At 39.2% G+C, this 21,937-nt stretch overlaps 1 protein-coding gene across 2 annotated transcripts in view; it reads left to right on the top strand.

Moving 5' to 3' along the window:
* Positions 1–21,937, top strand: part of ARHGEF3 (Rho guanine nucleotide exchange factor 3) — a 256,764-nt gene that overhangs the window by 121,417 nt on the left and 113,410 nt on the right. For both annotated transcript variants that reach the window (XM_032798832.2, XM_032798834.2), the window contains one exon: positions 1,773–1,835. In XM_032798832.2, coding sequence (XP_032654723.1) covers positions 1,773–1,835 — 63 coding nt within the window. The remainder of the gene's footprint in view (positions 1–1,772; positions 1,836–21,937) is intronic.

Raw genomic sequence — 21,937 nt, 5'->3', positions numbered from 1 at the left:
AAAGGTTCATATTGTCTTGTCAAACTGCATGCAATATACAATGTGTGTTTCTCTCACTTTTTGGTTAGAAGTAAAATATTTTTAATATAACTATATAATGTAAAGTGCTCATGTGACTTAGGAGTCTAAACTCATTTTCAAAGTGACGTAGGCACTTTTGAAAATTTTATCCATCATCTTTACCAGTAGTACAACTGTTAGTGTATTTGGGGCATAATTAATTAAACTATAGTTTTGTGTGTCTTTCATGGGGTGCATAGTGTTCTAACAATTCATAAAAGGAAAGCTCAACCATCATTAGGGAAGACTTGTAAGTGGAAAATAATAGCAGCCTTGTGAAACTGATCACATTCAGAAATGGAATAAGCACAGGGCATTTTAAAATTACATAAGGACTCAATCAGGCAAACAAATGCACTACAAGAATATTTGCTTCTGCTCAGAGTAATTTGATTCTGGGCAGCAGGAACTATGCTTGAAGTGAAACTGTTGGATTTGGGCTGGTAAGTTTTGGCTTCTACTTTGCTGAAGCATGACAGTAGTAAGACAACAGAACATTCCCATTAGGTTGTGGTGGCTGAAGCACTTGTTTTGATCAGAAGTTCAATTCTTCTTTGAATCACCTTTCTGAAATGAGCCTTGATGTTTTTGATACCTCCAAGTGTATAGATTTTTGTTTGCTGCCATTTTCCAGGAAACAGTGCAAAAAAATGGACTTGAGTTATTTGAAAATGACTTACAATTGTTGTGCTGGTGTAAAATAGTGGCCTGGGTCAATCAAAGTAATTAATAATGATGACAGAGTGCACACTGGCTTGGTTTTATACTCTCTGAAAAATGATTTAGAGTCACATTTAAATTGAAACCTTGTGCAAAAGAAATATTCAAGAGCCCCTTGAAACTTAGGGTTGACCTTTTTATACAGATACTCTTCTTTTTACAAAGCCTTGTCTGACATTTCACAAAAGGTGAAACTAACCCTTTATGCAGAGATCCCATTCTAGACTTACATACCACTTAAGGTCCCACTTAAGCACTATTTTAAAGGCTTATGTGGTAGACAGGCCTTGTACTGGTCGATAGTGAACTGCATGCAAAATTAACTGTAAAAATAAGCTTTGTTATATTAAAAAAATCTTAAATATTTCCCAATATTTACATTTACTTGTATAAAGTAGGGAAGTTTTGTTTAAAGATAATAGTAGAGTGCACCTGTCTTTAAATGACTGCTCAGTATCTGAGCAATAAGTTTCAGTCAGAAAGTTCTCCTAACTTCTCATTAAGATGTTATGTGTTAAAATGACTACTAGGGAGGTTATGCTGCTCTAACAGAGCTACCATCCTCCTACTGTCAGATTAAAATAGGTGTTTGGTGGGTGCCTACATGGAAGTTGAAGATCCTGTATCCTTTTATCAACAAATAGCCATGGCAAGTTTGATTCATGCAGCTAATTATTCTACTACCTCTGAATTATGTCTAAAATTGGGGTTTATAGTTTGAATTACTGTGAGGTGATAGGAGGAGGTGGGAGGATAGGAAGAGGAAGCAGGCCAGTAAGAAAACAGTGGCACAAAAAAGTGAATATAGAACTAATAGTAACATGTAGCTGTTATCCTCTTAAACTATCAATATGCGTAAAGAAAGATCAAATGGTTAAAGTATTATTTTGTGATGTTTGTTACATGCTTACTTATCTGTTTCAAGATCTTCTTGCTGGCAACTTGGTAATCTTTACTAATGTCTGAGCTTTTCTTTCCATTTTATTTTGCAGAAGAAACGGAAACAGAGTACCCAAGATGAAGATGAAATCAGTATCTGCAGCCTTGATGCAAGCGTGAGTAATTTATTTAGGGTTTTTTTTATTGTCTTGAACTAAAATGCGGATATCCTGTTGTTTCCTGAAACAAAGGTACATTGGCCATTTCTGCTGCAGCCTGTTCATTCATGACCTGAAATAACACAAGTTTTACATACAACTTAAATTTAACATATATCATTGCCAACTAGACTGAAAATGTCCTGTTCTTATAGTGTAATAATTGTAGGAGGATAATGTCAGAAGTATAGACTGTTGTTAGAAAGTAATGGATCCCCAGCCCTAGATAAATATCAAGACAAAAACTCAGTGTGCAGCCAAGACACTAAACCAGATGTGAATTTATTCCATTGCATCATTGTATTGCATTGATTTTATTTCAATTATATCAAATGATGCATTATGTTAATACTTTCAAAGTGTATAACCTTGGTATTAGTGCAATAGTGAGAGCTAAGTGCATCGTTACTGAAGACCTATATTGTGATTGTTCTATGGAATATTTCTGACATTTAGAAGCCAGGTTCTACGCAAAGGATACAGTTTTTAAATGTGTACAGTTTTCTGTTCAAATAAGCTGTTTCTAATTGGCTGATTCTCCTCGGTTCCGCCTATCTCCTCCCTAGGACTACTCTTCCTCCTTCCCCCCTGCCCCTCAAACACCCCCCCCCCCCAAACCCTTCCTGAAGTAAAAATTAGGTTTTCATACAGTTCTTGTATGAATAAGCATTAATACTGATTTCATTTTTATGTAAATAATGATTTTACTACACTGATCAGTGTCTGCTTAGTTTAAAACACTATTTAGCTTCAGGAGCGGAAAGTTTCCCATTGACTTCAATGACTCTTGGCTCAGGCTTTTAGTGAGGACAAGTACGCAGTAAATTGAAATAACTATTATTTTTCATACTAAGGTTATAATTCTTACATGCGGAGATTCTTACACTTTAAGAGACATTGTCAGATTAAAAATCACACTTCTCTCTTAAATGTTATTTTCAGATTTCTCAACTGAATTAGAGGGAGATTTTTTCTTCTTTCCTTTCTTAGTGTGTTTGTTTTGTGTATAATCATTTTCACTGTTTTCTCCTGTGCTCATTTAGTCAGTTTCTCCTTTTGCTGCAGATCTTTCACGCTGTATGGTGAGGAGAAAGTCATTTTAAAAAATACAAAATTTGGATTTTACCATCACATAACATGGCAGGATTTTTCAGGATCAGGTGTGGTGCCTGAAACAACTTTGCATTCATTTTTCTAAATTATGGATTAGATTTCAAGTTGATGGTGCCTTTTTACTGCTAATATTCAGTGGTGGGTGAGGGCTATACAACTTCTTATCAAATTTCTCACTGTGAGAAATGTGTTTTTCTTCCTTATGAGTATCTGACTAAGAGGCACTCTCATAGATTTACACCCCAGATGTATATAAATTATGTTTATTCAGTAGTTCTCACTTTAGCCAGAACTACAGCTAATCAAAGGGCTTTTTTTATATCATGCCTTTCTGTTGTTTTCAGGCTCAGAATGGGCCTAACTGAAAATACATTTATCTGAATCATATTTATATTTCTTCTGCAATATCAGGGTGAAAATAATTCAGATTATTATTGTAAAATAGGTTATTCCATTATATAAATACAGCACCCAAAATAACCTATGTGAGATCAATCAAATTTCATGAGTGCTTCATGCTTCCCATGATGTGCCAGCCAATTTGCTTAGAAGGTTATTACATGACCTCACTTTAGCCACAGTTTTCCTCAGGTGGCTAAGATATGTGAGAAATATTATATCTAGGCTTAGTCTGAGGTAAACTGATTGGGGATCTGTATTTCAAGTGATGTCCATTAAGAAAGATATTCAGTTCTTGGGCTGCTGTGGCATTGTAAAGATGAAACATATTTGATACTGTCTTGATCACGCTTGGTTATAAATGTCACCGTACAAGTATTTGGCCATCTTAATCAAGTCAGCATTGAGGGTGTCTTCAAAGTACTGGGAATGACAGTGCTTGGTTACCTAAGTAAATGTCATCTGCATACATCTGGGTCAGTCATTTGTTTTATCTTAAGTTCTTCATGACTGTTGTCATAAAATGAACAAAATGTTGCAACCATTTGGCTCCTTCCAGGAGTTGAAGTTGTAGCAGAGGATACTGCATTCTGCTTTAGGGGTTATTCTTGCTGAAAGATATTTGGTGATGATCATTGGTCATTTGCAGAATGCTGGCTGATCAGATGGCACTAGCTCTTTTTCATTTCTAGTTGCCAAATCCTATTAAAAATACCTTTACATATTTTCCTCATACTTCTTTCTCATATAAACAATTGGTATCGTTGCTACAGGAATAGTATATAAATGTGAATTGGAGGGAAGGTGGTCCATGTAATTGTAAATGGTTAGGTAGTTGGTCTGTGAAACAACCTCTGCTAAATTGTGGTCCTTGTTATAAAAATAATTGTGAATTTTTGCTGTAGAGGGAATTTGTTAGTGTAATATATACATTGAAGGCACCTAAAGAAAGTCTGAGTTACAATGTAGATTCCTTCTAGACCTTTTCGGATTTGTTTAGACTCACCTCTGATTTTTGGTCCGGTAATTTAGATGTTCCTTAGATCAAGACTGAAGAAAGATTTGAAGAATTATATGTGAAAATCCCTTTGAAGGGCCTGATCCACATCTGACTGTTGTTATTTTTCTCATGTTCATGAGCATTAAACAATTTATTTAATTTATCAAATACAAAAACCAGTAAAGCATCCCCATCCCTAGCTCTTTCATATAACTTTTTTCTCCATAATTGATAATCATTGGCCTGATCCAGCAAAGTGCCAAGTGCCTCTTGTGAGTCTGTGAGTATCCTTAATTCCAACTCAAGTCAATGGACTTTGTCGGCACTAGGAAATTTCTTACATCTTTAAGGCTGCGGCTGCATCAGTGCTACCCCTCATTCATCTAACCCTACTCAGAGCATGCTCACCCGCTCACGGGATTGGAGCATATGATTATAGTATATAATGGTCATTTAAGGATACTCCTGTGTTGAAGGCCTCACTGGATGTTTAGTATGCAATGGAATTTTCATTTAGTTTTATGATACCATGTCATTTATTTCATAATAAACTCTGGTCAAGTACAGTTTCTTGTTCTCAGACTACAAAAGATGGTTACCTGCTGTGTTGAACATGACATAACCATGCAGTTTTTGGTTTTGCTGGCAAATGAAAATGCTTTTCAGTGTTATCAGCAGGATGCAGGCTTTCCACATCTGTAGAGTTGAAAATTATTTGTAGAGATGCTTTTTTCCAATCCCTTAATGGGATACCTAGTTGGATAAGTGCATAGGTTTGTAAATGGCTTTCTCAGAGTATTAAATGAGACATTCTGAAAGTTTCTAAGATTTTTGTTAGCTTTGTTTTCAAGCTTTCTTTACAGTATAATGAAATTGCCTTCTCATCAAGTATCGTAGACTCCCTAAATGTCACTGAATAAGTGGCTGTGAAAAATGTGAACACTTCTTCTTTTTTTAATCCTTTTCTAAGTACAAAACAGTTTTCTCAACGGGGGAGAATTTTAGCCGATTCTAGCACTTTATTTCAAAAGGCAGTGATGTTAGAGATGGGCTAATTAAGGGTAGTTGGGGAATGAACCATTTGCACTTGGCTGTACGTATCAAGGTAAAGTTTTGAAAAGAGAGGGCATTTTCCCCCCTTGGATACCAGCTGTGAACTAGAAGTTGATGTTTTTTTGCCAGTTGTCTGCCTAGCTTCAGGTACTTTAACTTACTATAACTTTCATCTTTACAATAGTTTTACACTAGATCTTTAACAACATTGCATACCATTGAAGAAACAGTATTTATGTGAATGTAAAGTACTTGATATAATTCCCAGAATACATTCTACTAACAGGTGCTTTGCATGTAGAACAAAAGTAATGTTCTCTTTTTTTGTACAGTATGTGTTTCCAGAATGGCCTTTGTAAATTAAATGTTACTGAAAAGTTGTTAAAGAAGGCCACACCTAGAGTGTGTGAAGGTGTAATTCCCAGTGACAGGATTATTTTGCTTATGTGCAAAGGATGGGAATGTGGCCCAGTGCTTGGAGTTAAGAGATTAAGGCCCTGTCTACACTGGCAAATTTCTGCACTGTAAAGCCACTTTCTGTACTATAAATCCTGAGATATACACACTGCCAAGCCACATAGCTTGCAGAAACTGCACAATTGAAGCACTTTAAAAAAAAAACACCCCGATGAGAGGCATACAGCTTTCTGCGCCGGGACTACAGTGCTGCAGTGTCAGTGTAGACACTGGGGTCAATTACAGCTCACATACCACTTGAGAGTGGACCAAGCCAGGAGGAGGAAATCTTGGATGTCGACGGGGAGGGGGACCCAGAGGCAGAGGATGACTCAGAGGTGAGAAAGGCATGCAGCCAGGAGCTCTTTTCTATCCGGAGGAGGCTAGCCAATAACAGCAGTTGTATCTTGGTGTAGCGCAAACAGGAGTGGAGGCCCCTGGTAAGTGGATTGGATTTTGGGAATCTCTGAAGCAAGTTATTGGGGGCAGGAGGGTTACAGAAGGCAGGGTTGTCTCCCACCGCATGCCTAGTCTGAGCGGCGGATCAGGCTGTTGATTCACTTCCTCACTTCGTGGGAATATGACTCAGAGATCTCCAGGAAACTGTCATGGAAAGACAGGGCAATCCGCTGCCGCAGGTTCTTCAGGAGAGCTGCTTTGTTTCTTGACCCATTAACAATAACTTTCCCCTGCCACTGTGTCATCATGGGGGGAACAGACATGGCCATTGCTGCACACAGGTGAGCTGCATAGGGCCCATGGTGGAAGCTGTAGTCTTAGAGAAGACCCTCTCTTGATTTCCTGCTCACCCTCAGTAGCAAGATATCTTCCATAATGATCACATCCTGTGGAAAGTGTGGGGACAGGAATGATTATCAGGCCCCCTCTACAGTGCTGGCTGTCCCCAAGAGCCATGTGTCCAGTGTACAGCAGGGTCTGGGAAGACTGATTTACTCTGCCCCTGTGGTACTCACCATTCTGGGGGTCTTGTGGCTCATGTGTTCTTTCCTGGGGTCAGCCAGTTAGTGAGAGGTGTGAGAGTACTGGCTGTATTTTAAATTACTGAATCAGTATTATCTATGTTGCAAACAATACAGCTTCTATAAAATGCTGCATTTAAACTTCACAGAGATGACCTTGGGAGCCCAGCCCAGCCTCCCTCTTTTTTTATCAGCGGTTGAACAGCTGCACACAATTAGAAAGCGGCCAAGAAGAACTAAATACGACTTTCTGCGTGATGTTATGATGTACTCTGCCGCTGAGAAAAAGGAACTGAAGGAGTGGCGGGACAGCGAGAAGAGGGACTGAAAGGAGAATGCGGCACACCAGAATGAAGCCACGGAGCCATTCTTAAACATTATGGAGTGCCAAGCAGACACGCTCCAGGCGATTCTAGCTCTGCAAACCGAGCAGCTCCACGCCTGCCTGCCGTCCCCTGTAGCCACTGTTGCAAAACCCTTTCCCGTGCTCCCCCCAGACACTGCCAACACACTCTTATCAACCTCCTGGCTCCAGTCTATACCCATGGCATTCCAGTCGTCCCCTGTCAGCCCATTTGTGTAAAGCCATCCAAAATGTCACATGCGTTGCCCAGAGTCATGGTCTTTCCGAGCAGGATGCGATTAATGGCCCTGCACACTTCCATCAACATGAGTCCAACAGTCAACTTTTCCCCTCCGAACTGGTTAGCAACCGATCGGTAGCAATGTGGAGTAGCTAGCTTCCACAGTGCAATCACCAAGCATTTCTCCAGTGGCCAGGAAGCTCTCATTCTCGTGTCCTTGTGTCACAGGGCTGGAATGAGCTCATCACACAGTCCCATGAAAGTCAAGTATCAGAGGGGTAGCTGTGTTAGTCTGGATCTGTAAAAGCAGCAAAGAGTCCTCTGGCACCTTATAGACTAACAGACGTATTGGAGCATGTATTCACCCACGAAAGCTCATGCCACGGGGGGCGCTCTGCCGGTCGCCGGTCCCGCAGTTCCGGTGGACCTCCCGCAGACATGCCTGCGGAGGGTCTGCTGGTCCTGCGGCTCCAGTGGACCTCACACAGGCGTGCCTGCAGATGCTCTACCGAAGCCACGGGACCAGTGGACCCTGGGAAGTCCACCGGAGCCACCTGCCGCCCTCCCGGCAACCGGCAGAGCGCCCCCCGCGACATGCCGCCCCAAGCACACGCTTGGCATGCTGGGGCCTGGAGCCAGCCCTGAAGGTGCCACAGGACTCTTCGCTGCTTTACAGTCCCATGAATGTGGCTTTCCTCATCCGAAAGTTCTGCAGCCACTGCTCGTCATCCCACACGTGCATCACAATGTGATCCCACCACTCAGTGCTTGTCTTCCGAACCCAAAAATGCCATTCCACTGTGATCAGCACCTCTGTGAATGCCACAAGCAATCTCGTGTCATATCTAGTACGTGTGGTGAGAGCATGAGGATTGTTGGGATGTGAAGGAATGCATCACGGGACATTGGGACAGTACCCAGGATGCTCCTCGGCCCTCCTCCGTCTTCCCACAACTCTTAGCAGCAGAAGAGGAAGAAATGCTGTGTGGGATAGCTCCCCAGAGTGCAATTCCCCAGAGTGCTCTGAATACCGCTACAAGTGCCACAAATGTGAACGTATTATTGGGCAGGCCACTGACTGTGTGAACACACAACAGCAGTTTCCCTTCAGCGCTCTCTGAGCGGCACTGTAACTCTGACTCTACCAATGTAGACATGTCCTTTGTTTCTGTTCCTAGTCCTGCCAATGACTGTGGGTAGATCACTTAACCTCTTTGTGATACAGTTTTCTCCATCTGTAAAATGAGGACAATTCTGTATCTCAGACAGGGATGTGAACAGTAATTATGGATAGAGAGCTCTGAGATTCTCTTATGAAAGACTCCATAGAAATACAAAGTATTATTAATTGTTATTCAGGTGGTTGGGAGTTAAGAGGCTGGGGAAAAAGAGGTAGGAAAGGAGAATGAGGGATTGAAAGCAGTGAAGCCCCAGGAGGAGTTAGGTGTTTATACACAGAAAAAAGATCATTGTACTTTTTCCCGCAAACTAGCCTTCTTTCATGTAGGTTGTAAGACTGTGTAAAAATATGCTATTTTGCTAACTCATCCTGATAGTCAGTGGCATTGCTGGTTCACCTTAGTGGCATCTGTCTCACGCTGGAACCGCTCTTGACCAGTTTCTCATTGACTGCTTCCATCTTCCTGATGTGTGATGTTTCTGCAGTTGTGAGGGAGTTGGCTGCTCTCAAACTAGAGTTTTATGCACAAAGAAGATATTCTGGGACTCTGTTTGCTGTCTCAGGATTGGAGCTACTGTTAACTTATTTTGTTCAGAACTTTTCAGTGTGTGCAGTTGTGGAGAACATCTGTGTTCCTCCACCTCCATTTCAATCTGTTGTGTACCCTCATTCCTCAGCACCATTAATTAGCCCACCATTAATGTAATTGCCTTTTTAAATAAAAAAGTGTTTTTTGGAGACAGTTGATACTCTCCCTGTCATAACTATAAAGGGAAGGGAACAACACTCCTGTGTACAATACTATAAAATCCCTCATGGCTAGAGACACCAAAATCCTTTTACCTGTAAAGGGTTAAGAAGCTCAGGAAACCTGGCTGACACCTGACCCAAAGGACCAATAAGGGGACAAGATACTTTCAAATCTTGGGGGGGGGAAGTCTTTTGTTTGTGCTCTTTTTTGGGGGGTTGTTCACTCTTGGGACTAAGAGGGACCAGACATCAATCCAGGCTCTCCAAATCTTTCTGAACCAGTCTCTCATATTTCAAACTTGTAAGTAACAGCCAGGCAAGGCGTGTTAGTCTTATTTTTGTTTTCTCAACTTGTAGATGTTCCTTTTTGTTGAGAGGATTTTTACCTTTCTTTCTTTCTTTCTTTCTTTTTCTTAGAACCTGATTGATTTTTCCTTGTTTTAGGATCCAAGGGGATTGGATCTTGACTCACCAGGAATTGATGGGGGAAAGGAGCGGGATGGTTAAATTCTCCTTGTGTTAAGATCCAAGGGGATGGATTGGTGTTCACCAGGAACTTGGTGAAAAAGTCTCTCAAGGCTACCCAGGGAGGGGAAGGTTTTGGGAGGAAAGGGGGTGTTCCAGACTGAGGAATCTGGATGGTGGCAGCGAAACCAGATCTAAGCTGGTAGTTAAGCTAGAAGTGTTTATGCAGGTCCCCACATCTGTACCCTAAAGTTCAGAGTGGGGGAGGAACCTTGACACTCCCTTATTGGGAATAGCCTTTCATGTTTAAGAAAGGATTTAAAAACAAGTCTCTAGCGAGGCTGGCCCAAGACTGCAGATCAGTATTTGTGAATCATTTCAAGTTCTGAACTGATGTTCAGTTCAATAATATTCATACACCCTTGTTGTTTGCTATTTGCAGACATTTGTGGAAAGACATTTTGTTCACACTGAGCTTTGGTGAGTGGCTTTGCATCAGTAGCCATATTTGTATATCAACAAGAATATTGCTGCATAAACAAGATGTTTTTTGTTTCTTGCTATTTGTCGTCTATTTATCCTCTGATATTAAAAGAAAAAAAAAGAAGAAAAAAAGGTTCTGTTATCCAGCCAGGGAGCAGTAAAATTCCAGGTGACTTAAAGTAGGTGAAGTTCCCACCCTCCCTTGAACAAAGGATACATACCACAGAAAGACAAAACCCCTTTTATGGGTTTAGGCTTTATTGCTAACTTATATAATAACCATGAAACATAAACTTCAGCCTGAATTTTCTTTCCAAGACTGGCTGTTCTAGTTTTCCATGCAGGACCTCACTGTCACAGACCCTAATTTTCTCTTTATTTTTTAACTGGAACTAATTAAATCCACCTACTAATGGTTAGAGTAATTATATTGTACATACCTACAGGATTCAAGTTTGGTATCAAAGTAGCTCAGCATAGCATACCTGCATTCCTGTGCAGGATCCTTGAGCCTAGCACGCTGTTAATGATCAATTGCACACTATGTTTAGCCAACAGAATTATTGTTTAGTTCATGAATAATAGACTGCAAATTGTTTATCCAATCTGTCTGTGAAAGATATCTCGCAGAAATCATGGACAGAAAAGGTTTCCCAAGGATTTACTAAATTCACACTACCTGGTAAAACATCATCAAGGTTAATATCAGTGGGGAGTAAGTTAGAGTGACTTTTCCTTACTTTAGTTGCTTGTGATTTATGATCTCTACTGCAGATGGCCAGAGAACATCCTGTAGACAGTTGCAGGCTGCATTCCTAAATGTAGTTCTGCTTTTGCAGGGGTAGAGAGGAAGTGTCACTTTTTTGCAAGAACTCAGTACAGTTAGAGGTAATTTTTCTTGCAGGGCTCCTGTTAGACTCATCCTGTGGTGATAACATCTTTGTCAATCATAGAACATTTGCATGCCAGCTACTGACTGTCCCATGAGGATATAGGGGACAGTGATCCCAAATCTATCTTGGAGACGAGACAGTGTGTCCAGTCATCTACTTTTTTTTTTTTTTTTAAACTTGGCATAGCATCAAACTTGTCACCTCATTTGTCTAACACCTCAAATTCATTGCTGTGGTTAAATGTCATTATGGTACATTAAAACAAGACTTAAAAATGTATTTGCTGTCCAATGTCCCTTTAAATTCTTCTCTCTGCACTGTCTTTCACTAAACCAGGGCAGTTCCCTACTCAGCTATTGACCTCTTGCCCTCATCAGTTATCATTTGTCTCAAATTTTGTTTGGTTCTGGCTCTGAGAGTTGTGTCTCGGAATCAAATGTGAGTCCTGTTCATTCTAGCAGAGGGGCGCAGGGTCTGTCATAGCAGTAATCTGTGGTAAATTGGTCTGATAGGCAATCTCAAGCCTGAAACCCCACTTTCAGGTTTGAATAAGGGTTTGGTCCATGGTTGCCACATAAGGGTTTACAACAGGGTCCTGTATTGTCAGCTTTTCATGCTTGCAACAAATTGGGAAAGATTCCTCTGCTCTTTTTGATGACTTGTTCTGCCAGTCAAATGGGAGCCACTTCTGGTCCTTTAGGTAGAAAGTAATTAGCTGCCCTCAAGATCTCTAGATACCGCAAAGAAGCATTTATGTTGTCCCTGCAGATTATCTTTTGGTGCTGGATAGTGGTACAGCCAGTGCCATGCAGAAATTGAAACCTGATCCTTTCATGGCTATGTGGCTCATGGCCTTAGAAACAGACTGTTTGAATTCTACAGGAGAAACTTTGCCTCCAGCCCTGTACCTTACGCAACCTAGATGTAATAATATTAGGCAGAATCACTATGTCCTGTTGTGATATACTGGGTAAATCATTATTCTTAAAACAGAAAACTTCTGCTGATGTTTATTGGGTGGATCAGAAGGTGTAATGGGGGAATGCCTAGTGGGACTACTTCTTCATATGAAAAAAGTGAACAAATTCTGTGGAATTATCATAGAATGTGACAGGAAATAATTTTGGGCAATTGTCTCACAAGATGCACATTTTTCTTCTGCTTCTTTGTGATTATAATTTTATAAATAGATTGTTATTTATTAAACATTTTGCTAATATATGTGCTAATATTGGTTTATAATGGCAATATATAAAATTCATCTAATGGTAAACCTGCATTCTAAACCAAGGAAAAACATAGTTTGAATAGAGGTTCGGTTTAGATTGCCCTTCTACCCCACTCCATAGCCCAACTCCTTCCTTAATAATTTTGCATCATTACAATTTTAGTTCAAATGAGTTAACATATAAAAACATCTTCCTTGAAAGCCATGTTACTTGTTTTCAACTTGTTTTACTTTTTTCAGTATAAAAATCATATTAACTGGTAAATTAAAATATATATTTTAGGTAGAAATATATGTGATATTGTAGACAATGGGCATAATGTTTTGTAAATCCAAAAAATTAGTAATAAAGACCCATTGGTAAGAAGCTATGATGGGGGAAAAGTTGATTTCAATTGCTAACAGCCTAATAGGATTTACGCTGTTATGAATTAGTGGTTTTTTTTATGTTTTGCGATTACATCTTACAACTGATTCCTTACACAATTATTAATTCTGTCCCCGCAACTTCAGTGAAAACCTGACTGCAAATACGTTGCTTTAGAGGTTGACTTGATATCTATTACTCTAATACATCTACTTCTATTTTTGTTTATGTTATAAACTCTTCAAAGCAATGACCATCTTTGTGTTTCCATACCAGATCCAGGTTGGAGCCTTTGGGCACTAGCCCAGTGCAGATAAATAGTAACTGAGTAGCTGCCTGTTGTATGCCAGGTATATTATATTATGCCAGTGTGGTGAAATGCCATACAACAGATGGATATGTCATCAGTGAGATCACCTACTATCCCAGGGCTAGGGATATAGAAGCTGCATACAAGTAATGTCTATTATTAATTTAGATTCTAAATGTTGTGATTATCTATTATTTTTACTATTCTACAGAAAGTAAATCTCAGATTCTGTAATAAGATTCATTATCTTGCTTATTAACTGGACATGCATTTAATAATTAAACATATTAAACTTTCCTGTGCAACTCTTCCCACTACACAGAATTATGGAGCAATTTACATGAGATTCTGCCTGCTGGACAGTTAGCTGTTATTATACCAAAACTCCATAAGCTGCAGGTTGTGATCACTGGTAGGCTGGCTAGGTTTATGTTCAGCTGTGTTCAGTGATCCATCTCTATTTTCCAAGCATTTTTACTCCTTACACTGAAATTCTCTTGCTTTTTCTCATAGTCTCCAAACTAGAGTAAATGATGTTATTCCCCAAGTCTAAATCTATCCAGAAAAAAAACTCTTATCTAAACAAGGGTGTTAAACTTCTTAAAAGCCTGGAGTCACTCCTGTTCCATAAAGTGGATAGCAGAATCTCTGTTGCAGATGGCTGGGTTTCTTGCCAGCTTACATCTATATCAGTCTACAAGCAGTATCCCTTTATAAAAATAGGTTTTTAATTTGTTAATGCCTCTTGCCAGTGCCAGACCACCTGTCTCCACTGAATAGTCAGTCATGAAGGCAGAGCTTCCTTTCATTCTCACAGGAAGCATTGCTTTCAGCTCTGCTGATTTGTCACAAGGAAGATAGTGGCCAAATCATGTTGTTGGTTTTTTAAACACCTTTTGTACTTGTTTCATGGACTGGATTGGGATAGGAGTGCTCCATGGATTGGTAACATGGAGTAGTAACTCATGCAGACGGGTACTCGTGGCATATTTTATTGCCAGCTTTGGGAGTATCAGCCCCTAATGTCATGTAGTTAGATATACCTGTGATACATGTGGCTAGCAGGCTGTAACAACAAAATTCTGTGAGTGGATACATGCATGTATAAGGCTATTACACTCAGAAATCTGCATATGAAGAAATATGGGAATTATCCAACATGATTCTATCTCAACAAATCACATCTATCTGTACAGAAAGGCCTTAACTTGTTTGTGCATGGGTCCTGTGAACCATACCTGTACATGGGCATAGCTCTACCCATTTAATTGATTATATAATAATAGGGTTTACATACTGATTTACATATTCTAAGTATTTTATAAACATTATCTAACTAAATTGGCTCATAAAAACCTGAGAGAGAGAATTCTTTTTATGAATGAGGGAACTGAAGCTGTTGCCATCCATACACATTCCTTCCTGATCATCTCAGTTTTCAGTCCACCACCCCAAACCCATTCTATTGCTAGATGTGTGAATCTACCCATCTAAATTCACTCACCTTTGTCATTCACAAATAAGATCAGCAAACGACTTCTCGCAACATCTTGAACTTTGTAACATATACAGTAACTCCTCACTTAATGCTGTAATTATGTTCCTGAAAAGTGCTACTTTAAGTGAAACAATGTTAAGCGAATCCAATTTCCCCATAAGAATTAATGTAAATGGGGGGGGTTAGGTTCCAGGGACATTTTTTTCATCAGACAAAAGACAATGTATACATATATAATATAAATTTTAAATAATTCCAAACAAACTATTTAATACTGTAATCACTAATGATGATTGTGAAGCTTGGTTGGGACAGGGCATAGTGGGGTCAGGGCGTGGGGGCTTGCCCCACTCTGCCTGTCCGGTGCTCCAGCTGGGGAGTGAGGTTGGGGGCTTGCCCACTACCTGGCTGGAATGCCGGGCGGGTGGAGTGGGGTAATCCCCCGTGCCCCAACTCTGCTCCCCAGCTGGAACGTCAGGTGAGCAGAACGGGGTAAGCTCCCGCTCCCTGACCCCGCCTTCTGGCTGGAATGCCGGGAGGGCAGAGTAGGGCAAGCCCCCCGCACCCCGACCCCGTTCCCTGGCAGGAGCACCAAAAGGGCGGAATGGGGCAAGCCAAACCACCTTATAACAGAACGTTGCACGACTTTACATGAGTATGTTCTCTAGTAGATCAGCAAGTTAATAACAAAACAGTGTTAACTGGGACGACTTTAAGTGAGGAGATACTCTATTACATGGGAGCAGGGCTTCTTTCTCAATAGTCTCAGTGGAAAGAAAAGTCTTTTGAGTACAATCTCAGACCGTGTTGCACTCTTCAGTTTGTCTGTACACTACTAAGCCAGACAGTGGTAGGAACTGTAATCTAATGATTTGAGTGTGGAACACACAAAGTTAGGGAATGTGAGCCCAATTACTGATGTAAAAGGGGGAACTGTGAATGGTAGTTGAGGGTCAGTTGGTGACAGATGGTACAATGTGCCAGACATTTAAGGATCTTTAGCTTCTGAGGGCTTGTCCACACTACCCGCCAGATCGACACACAGCAATTGATCCAGCAGGGGTTGATTTATTGCGTCTACTATAGATGCGATAAATCGACCGCTGAGTGATCACCTGTCGACTCCGGTACTCCACCAGAATGAGAAGCGCAAGCAAAGTCGACGGGAGCGCATCAGCTGTCAACTTACCACAGTGAATACACCACGGTAAGTAGATCTAATTACATCACTCCAGCTACCCTGTTCACTTAGCTGAAGTTGCGTATCTTAAATCAACCCAATGTGGTAATGTAGACAAGCCCTCAGTAATTTAAAGACCTCTTGAAATGTACTCTTTTGCTATAAAGATACAAGAGCAGCATTCCAATGGGTGTTGGATAACACTGGTATTGACCCTTTTCAGCCTAAAAAAGAGCAATGGGCATGTTGCCCTTCACTGCTAGCAATAGTAACTACGGTCTGCTGTAACTCATGGATGTTGCTGCTGCCTTTGGCTAGTAAGTATTTTTGTAGGGATGAAGGAATATTTCAAGCTGTATGTGAAATACGTTTAACAAAATCAGAGAACTCATTAAATCCAAACAGCCCAGTTTGTCTCAGTTTATCATTCCTTCTCCCCTTTTTGCCCTATAAGAATAAGAGAGAAAATTGAAAGCAGTTAAATTCACCATTTGGCATTATGATCCTAGGCTTGGGATGGATCATTTTCATCCATTATAGTAAGGGCCTGTCCTCATGATTCTTCCATCTATCTTAAATGTATTTTTGTTTGTGGAGTTATTATGCCTCTGCATTCTATAAGTATGCCCTAAAGTGTCTCTCAGTAGTCCTTTGGTGTCTTTTTCCTTTCTTTATTTCTGTCCACTATTGCTGTATCAAGGTGGCTTTTGAGCATTAGAATCTTGTTGGACCTAGCATGTGCTGTAAACCTGCATGGAATCTATCAGCAAAGCAATTTATTAGTTAGTTATCCTTAACTTCCTGATAAGTTCTCATACTACAGAGATGGGTGATAAAATGACTATGTATCAAAAACAATGCACACTGAATATTGTGCATTCTTAAATTCATAGTGCAATGTTTCTCTTCAGAGCACTGTGGCCCATGGATAGAGCACTGAAATGAGATTCTGGAGACATGGTTTGTTTCCTAGGTCTTTTATTGGCCTACTTGGTGACCTTGGGCAAGCCACTTAACCTCTCTATGCCTCACTTACGCCCGCTGTAAAATGGGTAGACTGATATTTTTGGAAAGTGCTTGTAGCACTATGCTTGGCCCCCACAGCATTACAGAGCAGCCCCACATTTGACACCAGATTGTCAGAATAGGTCAGCATCCAATATGCTGAGCTCTTGCAAATCTGGCTACTTATCCTCATGCCTAAATGGGAACAAAATTCTTCTGAAAATTTGCCCTCATATACATCCTGAGTATTGCCATAAAGCTGTCTTTGAAGTTGTGTATGTTTATAGTGAATGGATACTAATAGCATGAATTTTGCTGTACTTCATAATGTCAAAACCATAGTAAAATTCCCTGTGAAAGGTAGTCATTGTGCTTTAGAAAAGTTACTTGTTTGTTCTTTGGGTAACATATGACAGTTATCATTGCTGATAATAACCTTAAAAAGAAAGTAGTGTTTTAGCAGGTTCTGAACTAGAGTAGACTTCTTATCTATGGATCTGTTTAGAAGTTTTATTTTAAGTTGGAATGTTATTAAAATGTGTCCCATTATGAAATATGAACAGAAAGTTATCCAGGTTTATATGTAATTTACATGCAACCTATACGAGCTCCTTAATTTTGATTGCTTTTAGTGCTCAATGAGAACACATTACATATTTGAGTCAATATAGTTGAAAATGTATTTGACCTAATTAAACCTAATAATAAAGTTAATATTTGATTGGTAAGGTATGGCAAGCCAGACTTAAAAGATTAAAGGGGATTACTTTTATCTCTGCTTATCAGAGTTGAGATAATTAAAATATATATTGTTTCCACCTTTTTTGTTCTATTAAATTCACTTCTGTTACCTGCTAATGTTAGAGATACTGTTAGCCTTGGCCAGGAGGGTATATGCAATATGTTTGAATTATGCATGACTTCTTAATAATTCCCTTATCATACTGGAGGTCAGTGCCCCAGCTGGATTCAGATTTTATTATAAGGTGACTGTCTTTAATCCATTATTAATCCATCATATGATTGTTTTTGGACAGACAGATGCTTGACTCTGGTATTATTTGGAGTAGTGGCATGTGTTATTTCTCCCAGGGCTATGTTACATTATTCTCTCTTTATTCCTAAATAAATAAAACCCAGGAGCACTCTATTGAAAGAATTTATACAATGCTGGCTATGTCCCCATGTCTCTTCCCTTTTTGCTGTTGCGTGGTTTCAGTCTGTTTCTGAACAGTATCTTACTGAAGTATGGAGGACTAGCATTTCCTTTATTATCTATCTTTGTTCAATATAGCAGCAAATATATACATAACAGAGGCTGAACATACCAGCACAAACTATATGTAATGAAGAAACAGTCTTGAAGGCAAATGTCCTTTCTCTTTTATTTTTCTCATTCAAATTAAACACGAACATAGAGGGAGTATATCTTGACAATTTAGTATATTTAGCAAGTTCACCATTACTGTTACCATCCTTTTCTGTTTTTAAAGATTACAGAAGTGATTTCCTTAATGATTAACTGTATTCAGATTTCTTCATTTCTGGTAAGATTCCTATAAGATGAGATCTGTCTCTGACCCAAATAAAGGCATTCCTTACTCAGTCAAAATGTTCTTTGACTTCAATGGGAAATTTGAATAAAGAATGTGAAATTTAGCCCAAAGGAGAGCGGAATGTATGGCAGAATTTGGTCTTTCATTATTATTGATTTTTGGTCTTAGTTCGATTTGGAATCTTTAAGCTATTTAAAAAAAATAAATTTACAAAGCCTAAGGTTTGTTTATATTAAGGGTTGAGTTAGTTGACAGACAGAATACTAGTCTCGTATTACCTGTAAAAATATTGTTCTGCTGAATGTGTGGCAACTAAATTGTTAGAATGATTTTAACATTCTAGATTTCACAGTGAGATCAGGCCAAACATTTTTTCCACATTGTTGGTAAAGAAATTGTGTCAAATACTTTTACATTAATAATAATTAAGGGACCCAGATCAGTAGTCACTTCTGAAAACTGAGGGTGTTAGTTTTAGAAGCTAATAACAATATGTGCATAATGGAACTTGCTGCATTCAATCACAGTTGTTGATTTGATGTGTTGATAAAGAGTTGCATTTTCCTCCTTTACTTGGGTAACTCCTGGAATCTTTTGGTGAACATAATACTACTGATTCACTTTTTGACACTGAAGTTTGAGCAGCATTGTAATGCTTGAAATGATAGAAATGATTACCATGTAAAGTGTTTTTATTGCAATTTGGGGGGAGGAGGGGGAGTTTTTGTTTTGGTTCCCCTGGTACTATTGTAGCTTTGTCAATCCTTATCTAAACTTCTGTTCTGACTAAAGAGAAAAATGAAGTTGGGAGAAATACCAGCTTTGGGGGAATTGGTTTATTATAATCTGACATTCCATAACTATGAATACTTAATCCTATCATAGAAGGTGTCCAGCACTCAGGACCATTCATGCCTAGTATTTTCTGGTCACAAAGTCCAACTGTCTGCAAAAAATAAAATTTAGGCAATTATTCTACAGTGTATCTTCAGCAGACTAATAAATGTTTAGGAAAATTAATGCAATAGTCATTATGCTGGGGTAACTGATCTTTATAATTTAGGAGTTTTATTTTCATGTGTTACATTCATTTGTATCAACATGTTCACAACATTATCAATTAATTTTTATGTTTTTTTACTTTTACCTTAAGTCCCTCTGACTGTGAAACCTGTAAAATATGTAGAAAGCTTTCTGTAGAGTAGTAAGCTGGTTAGACAGAGTGGATGGTGGTATGTTAGCAAAAGAATTACTGAAACCATTATTGTATTCCTGTAAGTAGTTATGTGTAATACAGGTCTCAGATGCTATGCCTAATTATGATCAGAGCATTTACCAAAAAAAAAAAAAAAGGATGAAAAAGGGTTGTAGTGTTAAGCTAGTACAATTGTAGGGCACAAAATTAAGCATGATGAATATATAGCAATTAAGCTTTGTCCACAGCTGCTGTATACATCTTTATAGAATAGAATGTCACAGATGTTAAACATCTGAACTTTTTGACTGACTGAGTCTATGCAGTAGGTACAATTAAAAATTGTCTATGAATTAAGTATAATTTTCCAGTGAAACAGAAGTTGTTTCAGCCTGTTCACTTCAATATATGTGAATTAGATCCATAAATATATAATCACTACACTTCTTTGCATCAGAATATGTATGAACATTGTTGTTTGAAGTTTTTTTAAATAGTTTGACTTTTCATGAATAGATCAGTGAACAGTGATGTTATATAAAAAGGAAAGTACTACTGTAAATAACAATGCACTAGTAGGAAAAGTGCTGACAAGTGTTGTACTTACTTTATATAAATGCTTGGAATAATTGTTTTTGAGGGTCATAATAATCAACCTGCAGCTGAAACAACTGTGTATTTCACAGCTCTTTACCTGAATGGAGACCTGCTATAAACTCAAAGTAAACATGGTATTGTGGATAGGTAAATAGGCAGTCAAGTAGGGCAACAGTCCTGCATATGGTGGCAAAATGAAGAGTACCTTGACAGAAACTGAAGCTTAAATGTGCAGGTGGGTAGAGCAACTGCTGCCCACCGGTGAGCTCCGCTATTAAAAGAGGGTGCAGGGGTCAGTTGAATCTGTGCTACTTGCTAGGTGCCCTAGTTTGCTGCCAGCTGGCTGCTCTCAGTACAGTGCAAATGTACTGCATGCTATGAATTCTGGATTGTTTCAAATCAAATGATCTTTGGGACTCCAGGAGTTGGAGTGCCGCAGAATTCAGAATGAACAGCACAACTGTACTGTAAAAGTGGCTGCTTGGCAACAGCCCAGCAGCACAAAAGCAACACGGATCGCCATTAGGGTAGGCAAGAGGAGGTAACAGAAAACTTGTTGCCACGGGGAATCTAGAGGAAGAAGAGATTGTGGTAGACAAGCATAGGTACAATTACTGGAAAGGTTGAGGGGGGCATGTGCTCTCTGATCCCCACCTATTTAGAATGTGTGCAAACACAAATATACACTTACACACATGACCCTTTGCTGTCCCCTCAATACAGATGCAGAACTTGTGCATGTTTGACTTAGACTTGGGGTAAAATCTGGGGTGTGTACCAACAAACTCCATTCCATGCATTCGCCATATCAATACTGTACTGAGCAAAGGCCAGCAGTTGTGAAATTAGCCAGTTTTGTCAGTTTCACTGTGCTGTTGCTTGGAAAATTAATAAGCAATAGCAGAGTCACTAGATTTGTCTGAAGACTCCATAAGGTCTGCAAGGTCCTGAGCACTCTGGCCCTGATCCAGCAAAGCACATAAGCATGTGCTTAACTTTAAGCATGTGAGTTGTCCCATTGAAGCCACGTGCTACTACTCAACTGCTTAAAGTGTTTTGCTGAATTGAGGCCAGAGTGCTCAGCCTCTTGCAGAATTTAACCCTAAAACAGCCCTGTATTGGTTCTCATATGGTTTAGCATCACAAACATACAGGCTAGAATCTAAAAACAAAAAAACTCAACTTCTTCCCTTCCCACCCTCCGGAAACAAAAGCTTAGTTTTGGGGTTGTTATTTTTCCCCAGAAATTGATGATAATTTACAAGTGGATTTACCATGCTCTCATTTAATGTATTTTGTAAAATATTTGAAAGGTCAGGGAGCCATTACTAGGGTCTGTATTTGAAGATGAGCCAAGGAGACAATATGTTGCCCATTTGCTATTTATGATCTTAAATAAAAAGCAGAGTTAGTCTGACTATTGTAGCAGAGGAGAAAAATAGAAAATGGTCACAAAGCATGTATGCAAAATGTGAACAATATGTTTGTGTGTATAAAGATGCAATCAAAGCAATAAAAAATAAAATAAGTGTATGAGTGGACAAAAATAACAAATTTGAGTTACTGTGTATGCCTTTTCCTTCTGCTTTGAAGTTGCCGTGGTTATTGTGAGTGTGCATTTCTTGGCATACAAATTGGACATTCACAGGACTTTCTCTGGGGGATAATAAAATACATTTTTGTGGAAAATAGTTGCTGGTTCAGAGAAAACAACTTTTTTTATGTGAATAGTTTCTCTGATGAAATATGCATAGTATTGCAATTCCTG

Source organism: Chelonoidis abingdonii, chromosome 17 (genome assembly GCF_003597395.2).
Source record: "Chelonoidis abingdonii isolate Lonesome George chromosome 17, CheloAbing_2.0, whole genome shotgun sequence".
Lineage (NCBI taxonomy): Eukaryota > Metazoa > Chordata > Testudines > Testudinidae > Chelonoidis > Chelonoidis abingdonii.
Note: the sequence above shows the minus strand (reverse complement) of the source record. Positions and strands in the feature narration are given on the sequence as shown.